The sequence below is a fragment of the Onychomys torridus genome, chromosome 4, assembly GCF_903995425.1.
Source record: "Onychomys torridus chromosome 4, mOncTor1.1, whole genome shotgun sequence".
Lineage (NCBI taxonomy): Eukaryota > Metazoa > Chordata > Mammalia > Rodentia > Cricetidae > Onychomys > Onychomys torridus.
Window position 1 is genome coordinate 68277102 of NC_050446.1, and position 16759 is coordinate 68293860.

Consider the following 16759-nt stretch of genomic DNA (forward strand, 5'->3'; position numbering starts at 1 on the left):
TAACATCATCTTCTATAGTAAGTTGCAGGGCAGCCAGGACTACTATAGTGAGACCTGTCTCAAAGACAGCATCAAAAAAATCTTACAGCATAAAACAACATTACCTAAGAATTAACTATAATTGGTAGGCCTAAATTAAAATTTGGGAAAAAATTGGGACAATGTAGGGAAAGAGAGCTCTGTGAAACTAACCTGTTCAGCTGTCCACGGCAACATACATGCTTCAGCTATTGCTGTCATAGCTTCTTTTGCATTGTTCCCACATTTCACATCTCCAATCTTGTCAACAAGGCCATCTAATACAACCTGAGCACAAGTTTTAGAGAAATTTCCCTTCTGGGCGATCAAAGCAACTATGTGAAGCTTCATCTGCATCACCTGAGCAAGGATAAATATCAGAACATTATAAGGGAGTCAATGACATTCGGTTACTCACATAGCAACGTGAAGATGTAATATCTGTAAGGATAACCAAATAATAATAAAAAATTTAAACAATCAAAATTATTTTCATCATTTGTTATCTATTATAATAGCTAACTGACAAAGAAATACAGGGGGGAAAACACATGCCACTCAATGTTTCAAAATATGAAAATTTAAGAGCTAAAAAAATTTTTTACAAACTTTTTTAGTTTACTTTGTATATATATATGTAGGCACTCATGAGACAGGATGAGTATGGAGGTCAGACATAAATATTGGTACATGAATTTTCACAACAGCCATTAGTCACAATTACCAAAAAGTTCAAATAACCCATATGTCTATTGATGAGAAGGAAAATAAAAAATGGTCTATCTATACAATGGAATGTTATATGGCAATAATATGCATAGGTGAACCTGAAAATCATTACATAGGCATGACTCCATTGATATGAAGTGCAGAGAATGGGTGAACCCATACAGCCAGAAAATACATTAATAGATGACAGAGAATTTGAGCTGGAGTATAATGGAGAGTGCTTGCTACTCAAAACGGAATTCTCTTGAGCAAGATGAGCATACTCTAAATCAGGTTCTCAACCTTCCTAATGCTTCCACACCCTCTAATACAGTTCCTCATGTTTTAGTGACCCTCAATCATAAAATAATAATAATAATAATAATAATTATTATTATTATTATTATTATTATTTTACTGGAGCTGAGGACCGAACCCAGGGCCTTGCGCTTGCTAGGCAAACGCTCTACCACTGAGCTAAATCCCCAACCCCATAAAATCATTTCCATTGCTACTTCATAACTGTAATTTTGCTACTGTATGAGTCACAATGGAAATAGTTGATATGCAGGATATATGATATTTGATCCCTGTGAAAGGGTCATTTGACACTCCCAAAGGGGTCATGACCCACAGGTTGAGGATCACTGCTCAAAATATAGTATTGTAGAACTATTACCACTGTTTAATTTAAAACTTAGTAACACAGTCTTAATAAAGTTGTTATAAAATATAGTCATTAAATTTTTTTTCATTAAGTCATATGTGGTAGTGCATACCTATATAATCCCAACACTCAAGGAACTAAGGTGGGGAACAACAGTTTTCAATGCCAGTCTGAGGTACATGATAAGAGCTTATCTCAAAAAATAAATAGGGTTGGGAAAATGCCTGAGTTGGTAAGCAAAATGCTAACTGCACAACTCCAAGTACCCATGTAAATAGGCTGGTGTAGTCATGAATGCTCATGATCTCAGTGATGGGAAGACAAAGGCATGAGATTGCTGGGGTTTGGGGCCAGATACCTTAGCCTATTCAGTGAGAGACCCTATCTCAGAACCAAGTGGATTGCTCCTAAGAAATGACATCCAAGACTGATTTCTACCCTCCATATGTATGTGAACACACATGAATGTGTACGTACGTGTACACACACACACACACACACACACAAACACACACACACACAAAATAAAAATTCCTTGCTATGCATTTAATATAGAAGCATACTGGCTAAAATAAGGTGTTCTTTCACCTATCTTTCAGAATATTCATCTTCTGTGAAGATACTAAGGTGATAACAGAGAGGGAGGGAGCTACAGAACATACAGAGGAAAAAAGGAGGGGGATACATGGAGTAGCAAACACAGGACTAACAAGATGCCAAAAATAAAATACATTCTAAGATTATTTAGCATGAGCTTTATTCTATGTACACCTAGTGATAAATCCTGTTATCACTTAAAAAAATTTTTTTAGGGGTGGGGATTTAGCTCTGTGGTTAGAGCGCTTGCCTCCTGGGTTCAATCCTCAGCTCAAAAAAAAAAATTTTTTTTTTATTATTACTACGGTGTGTGCATGTCATGGAGTACATGTGGAGCATGGAACATAAATTTTGGGAATCAGTTCTCTTCTTCTACTAGAGGTTCCAAGAATCAAATTCAAGTTGTCAGGCTTGCATGGCAAGTGCTTTTGCCCACTGTATCTTTTTTTTAATTTTTCCAGGCAGGGTCTCACTACGTAACTCTAGCTGTCCTGGAACTCACTCTGTAAACCAGGCTGGCCTCTAACTCACAAAGATCTGCCTATCTTTGCCTCCCAAGTGAGGGGACTAAAGGTATCTGCCACTATGCCTGACCAGTATCAGTTTTCTAAACATCTATTTACACTTATTTTTTAGAGTAATAATACTGTTAATTAAACAACTTTGTCTCATAGATTGCTATGATAGAAATGATTTAACTTTTTTTAATTTTTAATTTTTATATTTTATGTGCATTGGTGTGAAGGTGCCAGATCCCCTGGAACTGGAGTTACAGACAGTTGTGAGCTGCCATGCTGGTGCTGGGAATTGAACCCAGGGTCTTCTGGAAGTGCAGCCAGTGCTCTTAACCACTGAGCCATCTATCTCTCCAGCCCCTAGAAATAATTTAAATAAAAGATATTAAATGTACAACTTGCCGGGCGGTGGTGGAATACACCTGTAATCCCAGCACTCAGGAGGCAGAGGCAGATGGATCTCTGGGAGTTTGAGGCCAGCCTGGTCTACAGAGCTAGTCCAGGACAGACTCCAAAGCTACAGAGAAACCCTGTCTTGAAAAACAAAAAACAAACAAACAAAAAGTACAACTTAAATTACCTGAAAATTAGTTTCTTTCCATCCAGGTTTTTTGGCTAGCATCCTCACTAATGCCTGGCATGGCATTTCAGTTCGCTCCATTAGTTCAACAGCCTATAAAGAAAGACAAGAAAGTTAGAGGGTTATAGTTCCAAGAGAAGGATAGATCCTAACATCACGTATGCGGTTATTTCTGAAAAAGAAAAGGAACTAGAGCTGGAAGGGTTACAGTGGGAGCTTAGTTAACTTCCACTGTGTTTCAGTTCCTTGGTAGAAGGGCTGTTATCAATTATTTTTTTTAAATTCCCATTTTAGGAATTCACAATTTTTTTTCATTTGCCCAGTGTGTGTAATTAACTACTTATACATATTTTTTGTCTTATTTGATTTTCCTAAAAACAGTGAAATAAGGTAGACATTAAATATTACATTTCAAAGCTGTACAAGTTCATGTCTAAACGATAGGAGTGGAAGATGTAGGGCTAAAGGTTCCTGTCTCCAATTTCAAATTCCTTTTTCTACATGTCTCTCACAGAATCATAATCACAGTATATGCTAGAATGAGCTATCATGTATCATTCCTGTGATGGCTATTCTCAGTTGTCAATTTGACAACATCTAGAATTAACTAAAATCCAAGCAGCTATGTATATTTGTGAAGGAATTTTTTTTCTCTTTCTTTCTTTCTTGTTTTTTTTTTTTTTTTTTTTTTTTTTTAAACAGGGTCTCTGTACAAAGCCCTGGCTGTCCTGAAACATACTGTGTAGACCTCAAACTCAAAGCGATCCATCTGCCTCTGCCCTCTGAGTACAGGGATTAAAGGCTTACACCTGGCTTAAATTTTTTGAAACAGCATCTCACTAAATAGTGTGATGGATTTTTCTTAATCAAATCATTTTAAATGGGTAGACTCCCTTTAATCCAGATCTTTTGACATGGAAAGCTCCAGCTTTAATCTGGGCCACACACTCTGCTGGCTACCTATATAAAGGACATAGAAGATGGAAGCTTTTGTTCTTGGCCTGCTTGCCCTTATTCTCATTGTCATATTCACTCATTCACTAGCATTAGAGTCTATTTCTTCAAGATTCCAGCATATAGTGAAGACCAGCTAAGATATCCAGCCTTTTGTATTCAACAACTACTAGATTTCTAGACTCTAGACTTTCCGTTGGTAGATACTGTTGGACTAGCTGGACCACAGCTGGTAAGCTACTCTAATAAATCCCCTGTGTGTGTGAATGCAGTTCTGTTCCCCTAAAGAACCCTGACTATACAATTTCAAAAGTGTGGACAGCTCTTCATACCAATATATATTGTGTTTTCCATCAATAAATCATGACGGCAAAGGAGGAAGCCCTGAAATAGTCAAAGACTGTTGACAGATTTTAAGTGGCAAGCTCTATTTGCTTACTACATTTAAAGTGAATAACTGAAAAGTTCATCTAAGTCTTATGATTTACAGTAAGAACCCAATTTTCTTGAAAAAGTAACGTTTTGAGCTTAGAGAAGTCAGAATGAGAGTGTTGAAAGATACAAAACAACAAAAAAGTCCAACCTCACCTTAAGTTTATACTATGAAACATTTACTCATTATAACACATAGCAATTAAGACAAACGCTTAATTTGGCACTATTATTGCTTCCACATAATCTAAATTTTACACTCTACTTCATCCTTGTACATGTACCTTTTGGAATTCTTCCATACAGGCTAGCCTTTCCTTCCAGTTACTACTGTCTAGAAGCTGAATACAGGTTGGGGGAAGAACAGCTGAAGCCTTTTCTTCACATACTTCAATCTGTAAGATGGCAACGTCATAATGAGAAACTATTTAAAGAAACAAATGGTATGAATACAAAAGTTACTCAGCCAAAACTAAAATACCCCTACGGGTACACCACAGCATCTGAGTCTTCTTTCATATAGAAAATTCTGTTCAAGGAAGTATCCATCAATTTACTGAACGTTAAAGAATTCAGCAATTCCCTCCCAGTCTAAGTGTCTCGGGTTCTCGTGTGCACTACTCACGGAGAGTTCTGGCTCAACTACTTCTTTAGTCTCCAATCCCTTCTTAGTCTTTGTTCCAGCATTTGCGGAACCTCCTGGTGCAGTTGCTTTGCCTTTCTTCGGAGGTCCACCAGCCTAAAAGAAAAATTTAAAACCATAAACTACTTGAAATTTTATAAAAGTAGTTTTTGTTTATACATTTTTTGACTCTTAAAAATTTTATTAACATGAGATCACCACAAAAATGTTTTATTGTCTACAGAATTTACCAAATATCAAACACAGAGAGACCTAAAGACCATCATCTATGGACTACCTGGCTGATCTTCAGGTTGCCTATTAAAAACCTCTAATTCAAAATGAGTTAATAAAACAAACAAAATAAAAAGGATGAACTGGGGCCTGGCTAGAGAGATGACTTGGTGGTTAAAAGCATTTGCATGGATTAGAGTCAGACCTTGTCACAAAATCTATTAACCTTAGTAGTAGGTGCTTTCTTTAATGGTCCTGGTTTGGGTACTGAAACGTCCTTCGTGTCTTTGTCCCCTGCAGCCCCAGATGGAGCAGCCCTTCCAGGTGCAGGCTTGCAGTCCTTCTTTTCAGCTGCAGAACCAGCTTTCTTACCATGAACCAGCTCTACTTTTTCTGAGCATTCTTTGATCTAAAGAAAGCAATATGTACATTACTATGTTCAAATAACTTTGAAACACAACCATTACATTATTACCTAGAAGTCATTAAGTCACAACTATACAAAAGAATTCAGAAGAAAACTGTCTTTTTCTTGTAATTCTAATATGTGACATACTTGGCACTGCATATGACTTATGTTTTATTTCTTCACAAATTAAAATTACATAAATACCTGTAACAGACATAATTTTGATGAAAGACATCTGTATTTAGGAAAGTACATTTCTATACTACATCTTCTAAAGATTGGTTACTCAGCTTTGGTTTGGTTATAATTTGAAAGGTGTTTTTTCTACTATTGTATCACTGCAGCTTAGATTAAAATTTCAACAAGCAAAAGTTTGCAAAGTTTGTTCTGAACTATATTAGAGAATGAAATAACACTGAGTTGATTATCAGTGTTTTCTTTTTTAGTAATACACAAAAGACAAAATTGGTAACAAAAAATGCCCAGAGAGCATCCTCCAAAACTGATTTCAAATGCATGCACATATTTGCAACTATTTTTTTCCTCCAGAAACTGGCAATAAGAGTCAGACATGGTGGCACACAACTTTAATCCCAGCACTCAGGAGGCAGAGCCAGGCAGATCTCTGTGAGTTCAAGGCCAGCTTGGTCTACAAATCGAGATCCAGGACAGGCACCACAACCACACAGAAAAACCCTGTCTTGAAAAAACAAAAACAACAACAAAAAGTCAGACATGGTGGCACACGCTTTTAATTCTAGTACTCGGGAGGCAGAAGCATATGGATCTTTGAGTTTGAGGCCAGCATTGTCTATAGATTGAGTTCCAGAACAGCTAGGGCTACACAGAGAAACCCTGGCTTAAAATAGTTTTGTAAAATATGGAAAGAAAAAGAAAAAGAAAAAAGAAAGAAAAGCTGGCAACTAAAAAAAATTTTATCAAAAAGGTATAAGTACTCTGAAATTTTATTTTTTATCTTCTATTAAGTTCATTTTTTTGATAACAAACACACACACACACACACACACACACACACACACACACACACAATGCATTCTAATTCCTGGCACATTTATCTACCCATAACTCTCTCATCCCTATTACTCACACCCTTCATACAATTCCTTTTCCAACATTCATGCGTTTTTGTATTGTTCTTTGACCCACTGAGTTTAACCAGGGCCATCTGTGTGACTATGGGTATGGAACTCTCCAGCATGGTGGGCTGAACTGAAGATAATGTCTTCTCCTCCTTCAGAATCTATCAGTAGCCAGTAGTTCAACAGAGAGGGTAGGTTTGTAAACAGTAATGCACAGAGACGAGACTATTACTAACCTACCTTGTCAAGTTTGAGTTTGTCAACATCAGCTAGGAATGGGTTTACCGCTTTCTCACCAACCACCTTCAAAGCAGTGCCCAGTGCTTCAAATGCAGCATCTCTGACCTCAGGAGCAGAATCATTGATGTGCTACACAGAAGTAAATGATATTTAATACAAACAACTCTAGTCACTACTAATTTTATTCTCAACAACAGTTGCTGGATAAGAATTTTTCCTTTACAATTTACTGAAGTTAATTGTAGCTTTTCTTTTGCCAATTAACAGTTAATGTTTCACTATTCTTTCTAGGTTGAAGAGCTCTTTAGTTAATCTATTCACCATGTAAATGTCACTTTTTAATAGAATTTATTTTCTTTGATGTGTATGCATATTTTGTCTGCATGTATGTATATGTACCATGTGCATGCTTGGTGCCAACAGGGGTCACAAGAAGGAGTTGGAGCTCCTAGAACAGATGGTTGTGAACCACCATGTGCCAAGAACCAAACCTGGATTCTTTACACTGCTGAGCCATTTCTCTAGCCCCTGTAAAAGCTGGAAAAATAAAAATCACACCCACCCAATGTGTGTGCGTGTGTGTGTGTGTGTGTTCACGTGTGTATGATGACAGCACATGTGGAGATGAGAAGACAACTTCATGGAATTGGTTCTCTCCCTCTGCCTTTAAAGGTGATTTGGGGAATTAACTCAGGTTGCTTCCATGGCCTCTGAACTATCAGCCTGCTAGCCCTTAAACGCTTTCTTTTCCTCTTTACATTCTATCTGAAATGCCCCATTTCCAATGACCCTCAAGCACTTCAGTCTGACACTTAAGTTTGGCTAACTTGTCGTCCTTCAAAAGTAGACCAAGAGAGTTACAAAAGTTTGGGTTCAGAGTGTCTGCTCCTTAAAAGATGACAATCTCCATAAAGTCAAGAAGTCATTGCATAAAACTAGTAGGAAAAAATGTAGAAACTACCCCCAATTACCTTAAGTAGAGCAGCACAAAAGGGCTTTAGTAAACTCTTCGGCAAAGTCGAAGCAGTGCAGTGACGGAAGCTTCTTGCAATAAAAAGTGATGTCTGCTGCTTGATGGTTGGGTTTTTATTATCCATTACTGCTAAAACATCCTCACTGATGTTCTGTAGTGTGGTCTGTAGAAGAAAATGTCAATGAGCTTTTTTCAACCATAAATAGTCAAATCATTATAGTGACATTTATTAAGACAAAACGCTAAGTTTTATGCTATAACTTACAGTGAGGAAGATTGCATCGATTGCCTCCTGCAGGGCTTGCACCACTTGAGGCTTCTTTTCTTTGAATTTTTCCAAAATTGTTGGTACAACCTGTAAAAGTGAACAGCAAGAAAAATACTCTGACACATGTGAATGAATATTGTTGGGTCTGGAGAGCTAGTTCAGCAGTTAAGAACAGATGCTGTTCATGTTCAGGACCCAGGTTTGGTTCCCCATACCCACATCATTCCTAACTCCAGTTCTAGGAGATCCAATGCCTTCTTTTGACCTGGTACTAGGTACACATGTGGTGTACAAATATATACACAGGCAAAACATTCATACAATAAAAAAAAATTAATTAAAAAAAGCAAGAATGGCTAGGCATGATGGTACAACCTAGCACTCAGGTGGCAGAGGCAGGTGGATCTCTGTGAGTTCAAGGACAATCTCATCTACAAAGTAGTTCCAGGACTGTTACAGAGAGAAACCCTGTCCCAAACAACCAAACACCACCCCCTAATCCCCACCAAAAAAGAATGAAGTACTGACACACACACTATAGTATGGCTGATCAAAACTGTCAAAATTAAGCTAAGTGAAAGGAAACCAGTCATGAATAATCATACATACTATGTTTCTATTTATACAGAACATTCCCCAAAGGAGTTATGAAGTGTTCTTAACTTCTAAATGAATAGTATATAATTTTAAAGAAAAAAATCCAAATTAGGCTTAATAGTAAGTTAACTAGAACCAGTAACAAGCTGAACTAAAGTAATCACTCAACCATCCCTGAGCAAATTAACATCAATTTTAAAAGTAGTTTGCCAGGCGGCAGAAATACCAGCACTCTGGAGGCAGAGACAGGTGGAACTCTGAATTCAAGGTCACCCTGGTCTACACAGCCAGCTTCAGGACAGCTAGGAATATACAAACAAAACATGTGCTGAATCCTCTCTACTCCCCAAAGCAGTGTTCTATGTTAAAACTATTTTTGTATAAAATATCCCAATAACTAACACAAAACTTATCAAAAGCACACCCATATCTCAGCCAAGTGTTGTAGTACATGCTTTTAATCACTCGGAGGAAGCAGTGGCAGGTGGTTAACAATAAAACTGACAAATGCTGATTTTTCAGAATGATAACTCATTCTATATAATTCAGACCAAATTTAGAGGCAACCATTACCTGCCACAGTTAAGGAAAACATCTCAATTTATTAACTCTATTAGTAGCTTGATTGCTACCTCACTTATACAAAGAAAATATATTGACAAATGCATTACAATTTCCCTAGAATAAGTTAGGCTGAGACATCATGTACATAGTATAACCTATATAAAATGTTTCAAGTATATCATTTTTTAAATAGGAAAAAACTATGAAACATATTTCATGTGTTATCTTCACTTATAGTTTTACTTTGCTTTTCCTATTCCCATTTTCATTCCTATACAGTTATTAAAAACTTCTCCCCCCTTGGGTCAAAGTGGTTGGAAAGATAACCCAGGATCTTATGCATGCTAAGATGTTCCACTAGTGAATTATAATGCACAATCCTGTAGCTTTTACAATTTTATTTTAACTTGATGTATTTCATAGTTTTAAGAGAGGTATTAATTAATAAGATAATAAGCAAACAAATCAAATAAGTACTTTAGGCCAAGTGTATGACTTCTTTTTTTTCATTCAATAATTATATTTATGATATTCATTAATAACATTAATTGTATTGATTTACTACATTCATGATACTATGTCCTGATGCTACTGTCCATTTGTGGGGCTTTTCCGTCACACAAGACAGAAATTCTGTACTTAGTAATCATTGCTCTATATTCCTTTCTTCTCTGTCTTGAGCTAATGTCTAATCTTTCTGTCTCTATGAATTTGTATATTCTATATATTTCATGTAATACAATTCTATAGTGTTTGCCTTTTTTGTTTTTTTAAAAGTAAAAACATTTGATGTACAACTGCAGGAGAAATAATACTCAGATAGCCTGAACATAAAAACAGGTTATAATTTAAAAGTCCAGGGTTATTTTAACAGTAAAATATTTTCTCTGAGCCGGGAGGTGGTGGTGCATGCCCTTAATCCCAGCACTCGGGAGGCAAAGGCAGGCGGATCTCTGTGAGTTCCAGGAAAGGTGCAAAGCTACACAGAGAAACCCAGTCTCAAAAACAAACAAAAAAATTTCTCTATAGAAAATAGGACAAATGATAACATTTCCCAATAAGCCTTTTTAAGCCAAATGATAGCTGAATTATATATTAAAAAAAAATTGATTAGATTCTGGGATACAGAAGGGACCTATCTTCACTATCTTCATCTGTTCAGAGAGCTATGTTTTACTTAAGTTGTATAAGTGAGATTCCTATTCATCTTTCCCTTCACTGATTTACAGCAGACATTTTTCTATAGGCTAATCCATAATCTAAAAAGTAGCCCAAATGATAAAAGGGCTGAGAAAGAAATCAGAGAAACATCACCCTTTACAATAGCCACAAATAATATAAAACACCTTGGGGTAATACTAACTAAACAAGTGTATGATAAGAACTTAAGTCTCTGAAGAAAGAAATTGAAGAAGATATCAGAAAATGGAAAGATCTCCCATGCTCATGGATAGGTAGGATTAACATAGTAAAAATGGCAATCTTACCAAAAGCAATCTACAGATTCAATGCAATCCCCATCAAAATCCCAACACAACTCTTCACAGACTTGGAAAGAACAATATCCAACTTCAAATGGAAAAACAAAAAACCCAGGATAGCTAAAAGAATTCTGTATAATAAAGCAACCCCTGGAGGCATCACCATCCCTAACCTCAAGCTCTACTATAGAACTATAGTGATAAAAACAGCTTGGTACTGGCATAAAAACCAACATATGGACCAATGGAATCGAATTGAAGACCCTGACATTAATCCACACACATACAAACAACTGATTTTTGACAAAGAAGCCACAACTATACAATGGAAGAAAGAAAGTTTCTTCAACAAATGGTGCTGGCATAACTGGAGGTCAACATGTAAAATTACAAAAGATCCATATCTGTCACCATGCACAAAACTCAAGTCCAAGTGGATCAAAGACCTCAATATAAATCAAGTTACACTGAACTTGACAGAAGAGAAAGTAGGAAGTACTCTTGAACGCATGAGCACAGGGAGATCACTTCCTAAATATATCACCAGTAGCACAGACACTAAGAGCAACAATTAATAATTGGGACCTCCTGAAACTGAGAAGCTTTTGTAGGGCAAAAGACACAGTCAATAAGAAAAAAAGACAGCCTATAAAATGAGAAAAGATTTCCACCAACCCCACATCTGACAGAGGACTGATCTCCACAGTATATAAAGAACTCAAGAAAGTAGACATCAAAATACTGAACAATCCAATTAAAAAATGGGCTATAGAGCTAAACAGAGAATTCTCAAAAGAAGAATCTCAAAAGGCTGAAAGACATTTAAGGAAATGCTCAATATGCTTAGTCATCAGAGAAATGCAAATCAAAACGACTCTAAGGTACCACCTATATGGCTTTGATCAAAACACTGAAGACAGCTTATGTTGGAAAGGATGTGGAGCAAGGGGAACACTTTTCCACTGTTGGTGGGAATGCAAACTTGTACAACCACTGTGAAAATCAGTGCGGAGTTTTCTCAGAAAATTGGGAATTGATTTATCTCAAGACCCAGCCAATCCACTCTTGGGCATATACCCAAGGAATGTTCAATCATACCACAAAGATACATGCTCAACTATGTTCACAGCAGCATTATTTGTAATAGGCAGAACCTGGAAACAACCTAGATGCCCGTCAACTGAAGAACGGATAAAGAAAATGTGGTACATATACACAATGGAGTACTACTCAGCAGAAAAAAAAAATGACCTCATGAAATTTGCAGGAAAATGGATGGAACTAGAAAATATCATCCTGAGTGAGGTAACCCGGACTCAGAAGGACAAACATGGTATGTACTCACTCATAAGTGGATACCAGATATAAAGCAAAGGATAATCAGACTGCAACCCACAGATCCAGGGAGGCTACCTAGCAGGGGGGACCCTAGGAATGACTGTGGCTTATAATAAGTTTTGGTTTTACCCAATCACTGGGCAAACTGTAGTGAAACATTTTTCTATTAGGGTAAGACTTTGTACTGTATCAAGTTGATCAAAGAAAATGCTAGCCATACCTTCGGAAGGGGAAGTGTCTGATTTCTACACGAGCCTTATGAATTTTTTAAATTTTAATTTTTTTATTTTTTAGTTTTTTAGTTTTTTTCAAGACAGGGTTTCTCTGTGTAGTTTTGGTGCCTGTCCTGGATCTGTAGACCAGGCTGGCCTTGAACTCACAAGAGATCTGCCTTGCTCTGCCTCCCAAGTGCTGAGATTCTTTAAGTGAGCCATCATTGCCCGGCGAGCCTTATAAAATTTGTGGGGAGCTAGACTGAATATATATGAAACACACTGAGAGGCTTATCTTGTCCAATATATAAAGATCTATACCAAGAAGTTGTTTTAAAATATAAAACAAACTGCCTAACATTTCTGACAATTTTATAGATTTATATCTAAAAAGAATGTTACTTACATGTCCTGCATATTGTCCAAATTTCTTCCTTAGCCCAACAGCCAGGCCAGTAAGACATTTTGCTGCCAAAGCTACCAACATGACATTGGTGTCCTTTCCAACAACCTGTAAAGATAAAATGAAAGAAAATAGTCATAACCCTGTTGAAAGGAGTACTGGAAATGGAATGTATCTTCAAAAGAATTCTTGAAAACTATTATGTCAACAGATAATCAGTTTTATTTCTTACAAATGTGGAAAACCTTAATCCTCCTTGATAATAATGAATTTATAAGTCTCCACTATGTGGTAATTTTTTCTCTTTTTTTCTTTTTTGAAGAGAAGGGAAAAGGAAGAGAAGGAAAGAAAAGAAAAGGGGAGGGGAAGAGAGGAGAGGAGAGGAGAGGAGAAAAAAAGAGAGATAGACACACTGAGTGGGGATATAGCTGGCCTTGAACTCACAGACATCTACCTAGCTCTGCCTCCCTAGTGCTGGGATTAAAAGTGTGTGCCATCACCACCTGGCAATGCTGTTTTACTTTAAAGTGCCCACAAACCCTTGTTTTGTTTGCCACCCTTTTTCCCAGTAGAAGCAACTGCTTTGAATTTTATCTAGTTCCTTAGTTCCATAAACAAGAATGCTTCACTTTTGAGTCTTTGTATTAAACAATCTCTAATACACAAACACATATCATACATACATTGTAGGCACTTACATTCCCTAAAAAGTGAAAAATTAAAGTATTAACATTTATTAAAAATAAATTTGGTACCACAATTTTGGAAATGCTATGTAATGCTTTACAAATTGAATTTCTTTTATCAGAATTGAATAAAGTACGTATTACTAGCTTAATTTTGGAAATTTCAAAAATGAAACAGAGATTAACTTGTTCCAGGTCACCAGCTAGCAAAAAAAGTGGGGATTTAAATCTACAGACCTCACAGCCTTTGTATCATTATTTTTGATCTATCTCTAAACCAATATTATATGGCAACTCCACTTTCTTTTTTTCTTTCTTTTCTTTTTTTGTTTTTTTGAGACAGGGTTTCTCTGTGTAGTTCCAGCTGTCCTAGAACCAGGCTGGCCTCGAACTCACCGAGATCTGCATGCCTGTGCCTCCCAAGTCCGAGGGTATGCCCACTACCACGCAGCTCCATTTTCTTTATAAGTGATGGAAGCACAGGCCAGGTAGAAGTGGCATGTCTTTAATCCTAGTATATGAACGTTTTCCCTACCTCTATGTATACGCATCATGTACATTCCTAGTGCCTGAGGAAGTCAGAGGAGGACTTTGGATCCCCTGGAACTAGATTATAGACAGTTTTGAGTTACCATGTGGTTGCTGGAAATTGAACCCAGGTGGGTCCTCTGTAAGAGCAACATGTGCTCTTAACTGCTGAGCTATCTGATATTCATGACCTTAATGGAACATACTGAGAATCCTTGAGCTGGACATGCATGGCACATGGCTGTAATTCCAGGATTCATGCTGAATGAGCAGGGCAATGGTGGCACACACCTTTGATCCCAGCACTCAGGAGGCAGAGGCAGGTGGATCTCTGTGAGTTCAAGGCCAGTCTGGTCTACAGAGTCAGTTCCAGGACAGCTGGTGCCATACAATGAAACACTGTCTCTAAAAAGCAAGCAAGCAAACATACAAACAAACAAATGAAAGAGTACTGAAAGAGCTGGCTTAGTGGTCAAAAGCATTTGTTGCAGAGGATCCAGATGGTGGGTTCAGTTCCTAGCATTCACATGGTGGTTCACAAACATTTATAACTCCAATTTTAGAGGATCTAACACCCTCTTTTAACTTCCACAGGCACCAGGCAAGTAAGTTATATACATATATATTGTATATATATATTATACATATATATATAATATATATGGCAAAATAGTCACATACATAAAACAAATCTAAAAACAAGGGGAGAGAAAGAGAGAGAGAGTGCTCATTGTGTTCAAAGCCAGGCCAGCCCACAAGAATGGGTTGCATAGTGAGACTGGAAAAAAAAAAACAACTGAGTATTTATTTCAAGTGGAAAATGGAAGTGGAGATGGTAAAGAAAGAATTGTGGGGTTTTTGTTGTTGTTTTGTTTTTTGTTTTTCCTTTTTGAAGTATATATGGAGGACCTTTATTTGACAGATGAGGAAAACTCAAGTGATTGTAGTCTCAGTGGCTCCTGTACTAAAACAGGAATAGATTAGCTCAAAACTCCAATTTAATGTGTGTGTGTGTGTGTGTGTGTGTGTGTGTGTGTATAAAATTAAAAGTGCTGGCCAGGTGTGCCTGCAGCCCAAGCTACTCAGGAGGCCGAGGTTGGAGGATCACATGAGTCTAAGAATTCTGGACCAGCCTTGGCAAAATAGCAAAATCATGATCTCAAAAATTGAAGTGTTATTGCTTCTCTTATTATCTGGACCTACAATGTTACAATGCTATGTTCTTGTAAGTACTTATACTAGCCTTATTTATTTCTGAGACAGGATCTCACTATGTGAGTTACCCTAGAACTCACTACGTAGACTAGACTAGTCTTAAACTCATAGAAATCTACCTGCCTCACCATGCCCAGCAAATTATTATCTATCTTTAACTAATCATGTAAGCCACTATTCAATAGTAGTTGAAAGAAAATATGCTACTAAAAAAGAAGAAAAATCAGTGAATGAAACTAACCAGCAAATGTGTCAAAAAATAATAAGACCAGGCTTGGTGGTATAGCTTTAATCCCAGCACTAGGGAGAAAGAGGCAGAGGGAGATAGATGTCTCTGAGTTCTGGGCCAGTCTGGTCTACAGAGTGAGACCTTGTCTCCGACACAGAGATGAGGAGGGATGGAATTGTGGGCCTAACCAGATGTGGTTGCCCGATATGATAAGATAAAAGGTAGATTATTGAATCTACTCTGAAGAAAAAGGGAGGGGGAATATGGATATGATAAGATAAAAAGGTAGATTATTGAATCTATTTAAAAAGCAACTACTAGTTTTAAATATTTTATATTGATATGGATCTTTGTATAGTGCTTCAAAGTTGAGATAATTTTTGTTAGAACATTCTGTACATACATTTCTAATCTTGTTCAAGATATTGTACCTACAGGTCTCATTTAACAATGTAATGCAAACTGCTAGTCCTTGAAAGTTATAAAGTTATTTTACAAACTATTTAGGATAATAAAGAAATGCAAGTTGCTAGTTAGTCATTACAATCAAACCTGTAGTCATATTAGGTATGTTTTCAAGGTCAAACATATATATTTTAGTTAGGTCATCTTCTAACTCTTCAGAGATCTTTAGAATATGGCATTTAAGATGTTTTAATAACAGAGGTTCTTTGTTTTTTTTTTTAAGTGACAATGAGACATGTCTGCTTCTGGCAGCAACAATCTACTTCAGAGAAGATGATGGGCATTGAAGAAACTCATTATGGGGTTTACTTTCTTTGTGGCAAAAGATAGCCACTGGGCAAGAAACTGTCCTTGCCTCAACTGCTGACAGTATACTGTCCAAATGGATAGGAAAAACACAAAAGAAAGGACTGCTAAAGCTTGCCAAGACAAGGTAGGACAGCCTTTAAAATATCCTGCTTCACAGAAAAGTCTGTCAGATATGCTAGGCTTGTAGGCTGAAGATGACTGCCCTAACATTGCAAAGGAATCCCGGGTGACTGTCCAGGCAGCCAGCTGTTTCTGTCATTTCTCACATTTTTTGGAAGTTGCTTGCCTGTACTTCCCATTTTCTTAGGTAATATTATTTCCTTCTTGGGTCTCTGAGGGAGTTGAAGATTAGTTATAGTTTTCCTTATTAACAAATTCAGAAAAGAAACTTACTAAAGAGGTATAAAATGTTTAA

At 36.9% G+C, this 16759-nt stretch overlaps 1 protein-coding gene across 1 annotated transcript in view; it reads right to left on the minus strand.

Moving 5' to 3' along the window:
- Positions 1-16759, minus strand: part of Ckap5 (cytoskeleton associated protein 5) — a 98654-nt gene that overhangs the window by 31430 nt on the left and 50465 nt on the right. Inside the window, 9 exon segments of the mRNA XM_036184572.1 lie at positions 193-378; positions 3086-3178; positions 4756-4866; positions 5097-5210; positions 5554-5736; positions 7077-7205; positions 8048-8212; positions 8315-8404; positions 12916-13020. Coding sequence (XP_036040465.1) covers positions 193-378; positions 3086-3178; positions 4756-4866; positions 5097-5210; positions 5554-5736; positions 7077-7205; positions 8048-8212; positions 8315-8404; positions 12916-13020 — 1176 coding nt within the window.